The sequence below is a fragment of the Prunus persica genome, chromosome G1, assembly GCF_000346465.2.
Source record: "Prunus persica cultivar Lovell chromosome G1, Prunus_persica_NCBIv2, whole genome shotgun sequence".
NCBI classification, from domain to species: Eukaryota; Viridiplantae; Streptophyta; class Magnoliopsida; order Rosales; family Rosaceae; genus Prunus; species Prunus persica.
Window position 1 is genome coordinate 39,789,365 of NC_034009.1, and position 11,170 is coordinate 39,800,534.

General features: G+C 38.0%; 2 protein-coding genes and 1 long non-coding RNA gene across 3 annotated transcripts; all 3 read left to right on the forward strand.

The window, feature by feature from the left end:
* LOC109947516 lies at window positions 3,218-4,598 on the forward strand. The gene is made up of 4 exons (XM_020557896.1): window positions 3,218-4,003; window positions 4,088-4,240; window positions 4,334-4,474; window positions 4,575-4,598. Exons 1-4 carry the CDS (start codon window positions 3,218-3,220, stop codon window positions 4,596-4,598), a joined length of 1,104 nt encoding a protein of 367 aa, XP_020413485.1.
* Window positions 5,331-5,706, forward strand: LOC109948870. Its single transcript, XR_002271330.1, has 3 exons — window positions 5,331-5,424; window positions 5,510-5,594; window positions 5,667-5,706. It is a non-coding gene; the product is annotated as an uncharacterized LOC109948870 (long non-coding RNA).
* On the forward strand, window positions 8,803-9,375 carry LOC109947517. Its single transcript, XM_020557904.1, has one exon. The coding sequence runs from the start codon at window positions 8,803-8,805 to the stop codon at window positions 9,373-9,375; it is 573 nt and encodes a 190-aa protein (XP_020413493.1).

Here is an 11,170-nt window from a genome sequence, read left to right on the forward strand (position 1 = left end):
TTTAACATGTGTCATATTTTTCCTTTTTAACGACGGTGATTTGTTTGAGTTGGTCGTCTATTCTCATCCTCGACTATTTTCTAGAACTTTAGCAGACTAAACACGTCTGTTTTTATTGTTTTCCGACGTTGTTTTATTTAACAACGTCTAATATTTATCGTCGTTGTTTGTTTCTGAAAATATGACGTATAAATTTTGTAATACGACTCTCATATATTTGTAACCGACGTTGTTTCGTTTTTCAACGTCTACTCTATAAATACATACGTCGTAAATAATGACACTGACAACTATTTTCACGTCATCTTTTATCGAAAAATCGAAGTGGAAAATTAATTTTACGACGGCTGTTTTTATATATGCGACGTAGTAGGTATCAATAACGTCGTCTTCTAATGTATTTAAAGACGTCAAATTTTTTATTGTCGTGAAAATGATATTTAACGGCGTCGTATTTTTATTTTCGTCGTTGTATGTCTATCTTGCGGCCTTGTTCTCTTAATATGTGTCATATTTTTCCTTTTTAACGACGGTTTTTTTAGAGAGTTGGTCGTCTATTCTCATCCTCGACTGCTTTTTTAGATCTTTTTGCAGTACAAAGACGTCGTTTTGTATTTGTTGATGACGTTGTATATTTTAACAACGACGGTGATTTTGCGTCGTGGTTTATGAGGGAAAAGATGACGGTGGATTCCACGACCATTGAAAAACCGAATACACGACGGTGATTTACCGTCGTCTTTTTGCTTTTTTGTAGTAGTGAGATAAAAATGTTCTGAACACTTCTCTAGAAGGCCACGAACCCATCCGAGGTCATCTTGGGCTCCAAAAACACAATAAAAGCCCAACACGTCACTATTCCAGCACCGCGCACTGCTCATTTATTTTATTGCCAGAAAATAACCGCTTGGAAGAAAAATCTGAAATTTTGATACGATCAAGCTAAGTGACTCAAGAACGTCCTCCAACTGGAATTACTCCAAAATTCCTCAATTTGATTATGTTTTGCTCCAGAGAGAGTCGAAAGTCCTATATTGGAAATATAATTCAAAGTATCAAAATTCTTCCAAAATATTAACCAAAATATACTAAGAATGAGGTTAAATATATAATATAAAATATGTCCATCACCCCACAACAACTAAAGAACCAACATTTTGTAGAAGGTTTTGTCTATACCTTTGACTGTAAGTAAATCTCTTGTATCTGCTCCTGTGGTTCGGTGAAGTTTCTTTGTGTCCTTTCTGCGGAGTCTCCCATGCTTGTTCCATGAAAATGTTCTAGGAGAAAATACGGTTGTTTCTTACTAGATTCAAATGATTAAGAAAAATAAAAACGCAAGAAAAAAGGTATTTTCTTGATGGACTTGGTGATGAAAAATATCACTCTCTTTATATGTCGTCTTCCTTGGACTTTGAGACCTTGGGTTTCGATTCTTCTTGAGGATTGCATAGGGTTTCTAGGCCCAAGAATACTTTGAGTTAGTTTTTGCGTTTTGGGCTTTGAGACTTTGAGACTATAATGAGTGGAAAGTTATAAGGGGTAAGTTATAAGGGGGTCACTTTATAGCCATCAGATTAATCCAAGGGCTGGGGAGAATTGAGATAAAGTTTCACAATTGGGTAGGTGAGGAACCCAAACCCGAATTGAATATCCAGCACGTCCAAAAAGAAGAAGAAGAGGGAAACACGTCCGAAAAAGAAGAAGAAGAGGCAAGTTCGAAGTTTGAACAGAAAGAACTCATCTCTCTAAAACACAGAGGTCTGAGATACCCAATGAAGGCAACGGCTAACGACAGTTGAAGGCAACAATTCGCCACTCCGTTCTCCAGACCCCGAAAAAGTATTTATTTGGAGTAGAAGGGGCAAAGGTGTGGATTCCAAATCAGTGAAGGGGCGAAGCAGTGGAAGGGGAAGGGGAGAAGCTGTATTCGTTGGAAGTGTAGGTTCCATTTGTGGAGCAAAGAAATAGAAAGACCCCACACAGACACCTTGCAATAACCAGCATTTGGTGAGTAATTTATGGAATTTGAGTTTAGGGTTAGAGTAATGGTTTTCCCCAATTTGTACCATAAATTTTGTTGGATTTGGCATCTCTTCGTTGTGCTTCAGTTGCATGTTAATTTTTGCTTAGGTATATGTTAAAAAAGGAATGAAAATTAAGTCAATAACAAGTGAATAACATGTCAATAATGATATGAATAAGATAATGGTGTTGAATTGGAGGAGGCCCTCAAAACCTTCCACATTTGAAGCAGTGCATAGTGCAGATTAAGAAGAGGCGCTAGAATATATATATATATTTTATGAAGTAAATATGATTTCCTTTGTTACTAAATTTGCCTGAGAAACATTTGAACAGATAATAATAAACTCATGAATAGAACTGCAAAGCATTTGATGAGCAATGTAAGGAATTTAAGTTTAGGGTTAGAGTAATGGCATCTCTTATTTGTGCTTCAATTGCATGTTAATTTTTGCTTGGGTATATGTTAAAAAATGAATGAAAATAAAGTCAATCACATGTCAATAACATCTCAATAACATGTCAATAACATGTCAGTAATGATATGAATAAGATAATTGTGTTAAATTGGAGGAGGCGCTCAAAACCTTCACATTTGAAGCAGTGCAGAGTGAAGAGTACCTCTCTGGCACTAGAATTTATATATTTTGTGAAATAAATATTATTTCATTTGTTACTAAATTTGCCTATGAGAAATGAGAACAGATAATAATAAACTCATGAATAAAAGTGCAAAGCATTTGAAATGAAGGTTGATCTATGACGATTGTGGGTGACTGAAGAAAAAGGTAGAAAGAAAGAAGGATGTGGCAATTGCTTAGCAAGCAGATAGCAGAGTACATGCTTTGCTTTGCTTCCTTCCACTATATTTCTTATTTATTTATTTTGGGTTGTGTATGAGATGACAATAATTGTCATGTGTGTGAAGTGCAGAACTTGCCTACATTGCACTCACACGAGTATGGATGCATAAATAAAACACGTGAAATTGTTTGTAATTCACATAATCATTGCATTAACAGGTATTTGCACAAAAATTGTCATATTGCTTTGATGATGTTAAAGGCTGTGATGAGTAATCCCTATGCTCATGTACTTTGTAAAAGTTGTAATGTGCCTGGTTGACTAGTTGTGATTGTGCAAATACGTGGTAGTATATATGTTCACGTTATTTCACATTGTATTTGAGGAAATGGGATCCAACGTGGAGCTGGTATGGCCAGAGGCAGAGGTATATTCGTCACGGGTGAACAACTGCTCACATGCAAATTCATCTCTAGCTGCAATTCGAGCGAAGTTGAGTGCGGAACAATTAGAACAATTCAAGACATCATGCTTTGGCCATCTTCTGAATATAGATAAGATTCAGTTTAGCGGGCAGATTGTGCATGGGGTTGTGTTGCGTAGAGTAGCGGGGCAGGGTGTGAAAGACTTGGATGGACTGAGTTTCTTATTAGGGTGTGACGTTGCTCAGTTCACTCGTCAGGATTTCTGTTTGATCACAGGGCTTCGTTTTGGGGAAGTGCCTGAAGTTTCCAGTGGAGAGAGTGATGAAATCAGACTTCAGAAAAGATATTTTATAGACGAAGGAATTACATGCAATGCTTTAGAAGAAGCATTTGTGAGGTGCACAGAGGAAGATGACATCTACAAGCAAGCTCTTGTTTACTTTGCTGAGTTAGTGGTTTTGGGAAGGGACAAACATTTGAACATCAATCTAAATTACCTGACCCTTGTAGAGGACTTGGATGCGTTCAACAGGTATCCGTGGGGTTCGGTGTCCTTTGACAAAACCCAAGACAGTCTATTTTCTGCACCAACAAAGTATGTGAAAAGCTTGGAAAATGAAGAGGGAAGAGGGAAGGGGAAAAGTAAGGTAACGGGAACAAGCCGGAGAAATGAGAAGGGCAAGAAGGATAAGCATGGTGAAGCGCAAATGAGTGGCTGGAGTTTTAAAGGTTTCACGTATGCTTTCCAGGTACATGGTAATAATGTTCATGTCAGTTATGTTTTGTTTTTCTTTAAAACATAAATAATGACTTTTGTCCTGTGAATTGTGTAGATTTGGGTATATGAATTAATTCCTAGAATGGCGGACCTGAATTACTGCAAGGTTGTTGATCCGACCGTTGTCCCGCGTATTTTGCGATGGAGAACTACTACGTCTGTTCCAGAGATGAGAAAGTTGAACAATTATTTTTTCCAGAGCAAAGAGGTTTGGTTTGCAGCCCTTGGAACTATTGATAAGATTGAATGAAATTATGAAGTAGAATGATTTGATATGACTCTTGTCTGTATTCTGAAACAGTCAGTTCAGTTGCGGGCGCTATGTCCGAGTGAAGAGGAAATGAGACAGCCATATTGGAGTTGGCCACAGGATCGCCCTGCTGTTGTCTCAGCAGAGTCAATTCCTTCTTCATGTGGTGATCTTGATGAGTTGAACAAGGTGGTAAGTTGGTTGAGGTCCGAGTTGTTTCAAGTAAAGCGGGAAAAAGACGTCCTTCACTTAAAGGTCATACGGATGGAAAAACTGTTGGACCAATGTTTAGGTCCTCAGTTTGAGCAGGAAGTAAGGAGGGACCTAGCTTTACTGAAACAGAGGACGAATCGTTGTGTCATCTCACATCTATTTAAGGGATATGGGGAAATGGATGACATTCAATGGGATGAAGGGCCAAGTAACAGAAATGAGGGAGAGGAAAAGGAAGATGAAGGGATTGAAGGGGGTGAAGGGCCAAATAATAGAAATGAGGGAGCACATAAGGAAAAGGAGGGGATTGACGGAGAGGAAAAGGAAGAGGAGGGGATTGAAGGGGGTGAAGTGCAAGGAAAACCAAGTGAGGTAGAGGAAGGGCAAAGGAAAAGAAGTGAAGGAGAGCAAGTGCAAGTAAAAAGTAGCAAAGGAGAGGAAGCCCAGAGACAGAGCAGTGAGGGAGAGGAAGTGAAAAGAAAAAGCAGTAAGGGAGAGAAACTGCAAAGGAAAAAAAGGGAGGGCAAGGAAGTGAAAACACAAACAAGTGAGGAAAAGGAAGTGCAAAGAAACCAATGTGAGAAAGAAGATAATGAAGTTATGTTGCTTGGGGGTGACATTGGCGAGAGCACGGAGGGGACACTGCTTGAGTTTACTGTCGGGGACATTGATTTGGATGAACCTACAGCTGTGCTATCTCAGTTGAACGTGTGGTTGAATGATAAAGGTAAAGCTCTGGCACAAGGGGTCCAATTACGGAAAAGGAAGAGGATCATTCCTTTGTGGAAGATCATTGAAGGCAGTGAATTGGTTCCAAAAATTGGGGCACAGACAACCGGACTGAAGATGTTAGACCCAATGAAGGCGATTTCGCATGATGATCTGGTGAAATTGCTGAAACTTTGTTGGGAATGGCGCCAGGACCCAAAGTAAGTCCCTTGCAATTATAAGATACAAGCATGACTGTATATAATTTTTTATATACAGTGTTCTAAAACTGTTTTATATTCATAGTTTGGTGATGCAATTTGGCAACGTGGAAGCTGAGATTGAATTCTTCGCTTCCCTCGTGAAAGCTGATGGTTGGCTGAAAGGAGATGTAAGTGTAATTGATTATGCATTTGTTTTAATGTACATACATTATGAGATTGACAAGAAAAACATGTTGCAGCACATTGATTTGGGGTTGTATCTCATCCGGAAGCGACAACAACAGTTGGAGACAGATTCGGTAGAAGTAGCGGACTGGACAACGACCGATGTTTTTTTTATGGTATGTCATCGGCCTTGACCAAGTGCCGTTAATAATTACACATTTTCCATACACACACTAGTGGAGGTGTTTAACCATTGATTGTTTTGTATTTCACAGAATCACATTCGTACTTGCTTTGCGGATAATAAAAGAAAAAAACAGCAGCTTGGGTGGAAAATCAGGAAAAGTTTACTAACCGTTGTAAATGGGAAGGTTCCTCCGTGTGGGTTGGATTGGCAGACCGTCTATAAGGTGTATACCCCATTTATGTTGACGAAGTACAAGCATTGGGTGGCTGTAATGATTGATCTGGTATTGTGTGAAATCAAAGTGTACGATTCAAAGGTTTCACTAATTCCAGATGACATCGTAAAGGAAGAACTCGGCCCGCTATCAATTACGCTTCCAAATCTTCTCAACACCATCGACTTTTATGAAAAAGGTGTTTATGCAAACAATTGCAGCCAAGATTAGTGGTGTCCGTGGCCAATAGAGCGTGTGGATGTTCCACAACAGTCTAATGAGTAAGCACAACTTGCAATTTAATTTTATTACTTTCAATTGTCAATTACGTTAGAATGTCATTAGTTGAATTGATCGAGTTCTTGTTTTGCTTCAGAGGCGATTGTGGCATGTTTGTGTTAAAGTACATTGAGCTTTTCAGCGCTGAGCTTCCGTTAGCTACTTGCACCTCGCACAACATGCCTTTTTTTCGGTTGAAATTGGCTGCGGAGATAACAAGGGGAGATGCTTACTTCCCATGATATTGGTTGAAGATGACAAATGGTACATGAGAAGGTTTTGGGAATGTCCATTCTCAAACTAATGTAAATACACAATAGAGAAGTACGGGTCCTTATCGAATTCTACCGCTAACTCCTTCATGACATTTACATGTTTGTTAACCAAACTGCATTGAATTGGAATTTTAAGACTGCATATGTGAATTGGGATTTGAAGATGGCTTTTTAAGTGTATTACATCATTGCAAAGTGATATGTCATTGTTGATGCAAGCCACCATTAATCGCAATGTGTTGCATCATAATAGGTGTCTAAACATGCGAAAGGTTTTCCGCAGCTCAGTAGCATAAAAGTAGAAACAAAGACAATATACACAAAATGAACAACAATTCACAAATGCACCGACAAGCAATACACACACAACAGACAAACAATATACACAAACTTGGCCTGCCATATACAGAGAATAGACATGCAATATACACACAGTAGACATGCAATATACACACAATAGACATGCAATATACACACAATACTCCCTTAACACACACAATAGACATGCCCTTGCCCACAATAATGATGCAATATACTTCAGTCCCCAAGTACACCAACCATAGGGAAGTCGTATTGAATAGGATATTAAACTTAACAGTTGTTCTTCCTACTAAAAGAAAGAATAAGGTTCGTTTCCCCCCTTCATTCTTACTTGAGTGATACTTGTGGCCCCAATAAACATCCAATTTTGGGGCAATGATATTCCATATACATGCAGCAAACTATCAATAAACCTTCAATAAACCTTCAATAAACATTCAATATCGTTTCTATAACATGCGAAATACATGCAGTTACCAAATATTACAAAATGGGTTTAGGGTCTCATTGGTGGTGCGTGCAACATGTCTTGTGCGGGAGAACTTTCACAATCTTTTAAACCGTGCAGTTAAATGATCATTAAAAGAACAAATAAAATGACAATTGATACAACTAATAAAACTAATACCAAGTCCTTAATGGACTTCAGCATGTTCAGCACTCTAGCATCATACGTGTCATCTTGATGTTCTGCTTCAGCGGAGGTTACATCAACCCATTCGAATCCATTGCAACTGGTGGCTCCCTAATTGCAGGCATCATATATGGAATATAATTCTGTCAGAGTTAGACATAGGTTTTTTTTCACCCACATACATATTCTTTAAATTAAAACTTACATAGGAGGTTAGACACTTCCAGAATGGCTTCCCTCGATTTTTGTCAGATTTTGAAACCCGAAGCACCATTGTAGCTCCACAATACTGACACCTCTTTGTTTGAGCGGGAGATGAAGATGAAGACATGTTTAATCTTCTCAGTTGTACCTCTTCTCACTCAGATCTTCTCACTGAAACCTCTTCGGACTCATACCTTCTCACTCATAGTTGTCATTCATACCACTTCACTCATAACCCTAAACTTGTCACTCAGCTCTCTCTCATCTCTGCCCAAATCGAGTTATATTTCTTTTTTTTGGGATCATTTGGTGGGTTGGTCACGATGTCGACACCTGTACCGTCAGCATTGTGACATCTTTTAGCCCGAAAAGCAATATAAACTACTTCACTACCAAATATATTTTCTGAATAATGACGGGACACTGCTTCAATTTTATTAATTTATTTATATTTCATTAAGGCAACTAGTTGGATAAGAATCCGTCATTATTGGTTCCATTTTAATAACATTACTAGGGGTAATTGGGTGTGGGAAAATGAAAAAGTATATGATGGGACCTTCTGTCACTAGTCAGTAATCCATCACATTTGTATCAATGAATTTGATAGTGGGATAAACCCAAAAATGGCTATGCAAATAGCCATTTAATTAACTTTTTGACTGTCTGACTCTGTATGCACCGTTATGACGTTTTCCCTTCTTTTGTCTTAAGTTTTAATTCACTGGGGTTCAGTTTCTTTCAAAAGGGTCAACTTGGAAAAACCCCAACTGGAAACACCTTTTCAAAACACTATAAACAGAGGCTAAAACAAAACGTGTACCCCAAATATTATCATTTATCCCCTCTGCCACTCCTCAAATCGTTCCATTCCAAAAACTTTTCAATGAATTCGAAACACTTCACTACAGTCGGAGGAAAGAGAAGGAAGCATGTCCATTTCGATATGCCCGAAGCCTTCATCCCGGAGTCCGCTTGGTTTCAAGTCATGTTATACGTGGCAACCGAATCATCGGAAGATCTCTTCCGTATGGCATCTGTGTGACGATTGTTCCGAACTTTGGCAAACAGTTCACAAGTGTGGAACACCATTTCAATGGCAAAGTACCCAGACCATCCTATATGGTACCGTGCCAGACCTGCGGTCCAGCATTTCTTGCAACAATGCAGGGCTTGCGATAACCCTGAGTCCATATTTAGAGAAGCATTCGAAGGTTTTTTCAGGCACGGTAAGGTGGAAGCGTTGTATGGGATGCGCATTGCAGCCACGGCAGGCCATATGGAAGCGGCATATGTAGTTGGACTACTTGGTATGTCCGGAATTGGTCAGTCAAAAGAGGATGCATTACAATTCTTGTGTTCTTTGAATCAACGTAACAACATTGATATGAAAGGAACCAGGGATGCTTTGACAGGAAGATTTCACGGAGCATTTGTTGCAAGACATATCGTAGATATGTTTGACTATGGGAAGATTAAGTTCAATCGGTGCAGCGCTTGTAACAACAATGAATGGTATTTTGTTATTCCAGGCTGGCCTAGTGAAGACAAGATAAATCCTGCGTTGTGGACTTGTTGCAATCGATGCAAATGGCACCGTGAGAGTATTTTTTGGTGCAAACTGATGCGTGAGTATGTTGTGCGAGGGAATCACGTATTTTTGCATTAGTTTTAGTACGAATTTACGGTTTTGATGCATTGTGGACTTGCTTCTCTTCACTTCTAGGTTGGCTGGCTACGTTATACCTATCTCAGTTTAAATGTTGTTCAAATGTTGGTATTTTGTCATAAACCGTTTTATATATAAATGTATAATATTTATTATATAGCGGAATTATTACTTACATCATAGACGGCTAGGAATGACATTTTACTGACACAGATATTTTGCTCACCGACCCCAATCTTCATATTTGATAAACGAAAAGTTATGCATGGAGTAAATAGGTGTCTTTTCACCAGTGCTTGGGAATGACATTTTCCCACTTAGCATATCCGAAAGGATTTGGTTACACGTTTCTTAACCTAGGGGGTTGAACAGTGAATGACGTAGACTATTTTTTGTGTGTGGAAGGAGTACAATGGATGACTTGTATATTTCCATATTATGTTTCAAAACATCCCTTCAACCTAAAAAATAAAAAAATTAACAAATTGAAGAACAGAGAAACCGATGAGCACTACAAATGGCCTATTCGCACGGAAAATAAAATTGTTTTCAACAAGTTGGACTAAATATAATTAACAAATGGACAGCCTAAAAAGTAATATCATAATAATTATAATAATTGTGGATAAATAATAATAAAATACTAATGTAACATAACCATTAAACAGGGAATGCAGTAGGAAGATGAAATCGCAATAAGTTCGTAGAAATTTTGGGATCGTTTTTCTAATTTTTGTGTATTTAGTTATGAATTTTCCAAGAAAAAAGGTAATAAAATAATAATTTAGGGTAAAATGGGAGGATGTGGCCATGTTCGGTAACGTACACTTGTGCAAGTAGTCAAAAGTGACGGGCTGAGATCGCGCCAGGTGTCATATTCTTGTTAATTTTGGATTCTTTTGTTAAAAAATCTTTGAAACTAGGTAATAAATAGTAGGAAAATCGTAAAAATGGCCCAAAAATTACTCCGGCCTCCTTTTGACGTCCTAAAACTAGGAGAACCTATAAATCATTCGTCTCGCAATGAAATAATCCAAATTGTGTTACATAACTCACTTTCCTCTTAACCCTAAGTATTGATGTTTGTTAACTTCAACTTGAATAACCTACTTCAACAAGCATCTCCCGTTAATATTGGGAATTAATTTTACAAATGCGTAACAATGAATCGGAGAATTCAGCAACGGAGATGGAGTGTCAATGAGTTCGTAGCAATTTTCGGATAATTTTTTTATTTTGTGTGTAATTAGTTCTGATTTTTGTAAGGAAAAGTAATAAAATAATAATTTAGGGTAAAATGGGAGGGTGTGGCCATGTTGACTGACGTACACTTGTGCAAGTAGTCATCAGTGACGGGCTGAGATCGCGCCAGGTGTCCTTTTGCTATTATTTTGGCTTTTTTAGTGCAACAATCTGTGGACATAGGTAATAAATTCTACGAAAATCCAAAAAATGCCCGGAAAATGAGAAAATGAAAATTATTTGTACATAACTCACTTTCCTCTTAACCCAAATTCACGTTAACACGTATATTTCGGATAATATTCGAAATATAATTTCTAATAATACAATATTTAGTTTCACTATATACAATAATATGTTTTTTTTATAATAATGTACATAAATAATAATTGCACATGCTTTGAAGCCATCATTGCAACTACGCCTAGAGCTTTGAAGACGTCAGTTCGTATTCAATAAGTTGTCCACATGCAACTGCACCTAGAGTTTTCAACACGTCAGAGGTATTCAATAAGTTGTCCACATGCAACTGCACCTAGAGTTATTAACACGT

What these genes read in the sequence shown, in the direction of transcription:
- LOC109947516 (XM_020557896.1), top strand. Translation starts at nt 3,218, where the DNA reads ATGGGATCCAACGTGGAGCTGGTATGGCCAGAGGCAGAGGTATATTCG. An exon ending in GTTTCACGTATGCTTTCCAG is followed by an intron (nt 4,004 to 4,087) that starts GTACATGGTAAT and finishes TGAATTGTGTAG; the next exon opens with ATTTGGGTATATGAATTAAT. An exon ending in TTGATGAGTTGAACAAGGTG is followed by an intron (nt 4,475 to 4,574) that starts GTAAGTTGGTTG and finishes ACCAATGTTTAG; the next exon opens with GTCCTCAGTTTGAGCAGGAA.
- LOC109947517 (XM_020557904.1), top strand. Translation starts at nt 8,803, where the DNA reads ATGGCAAAGTACCCAGACCATCCTATATGGTACCGTGCCAGACCTGCG.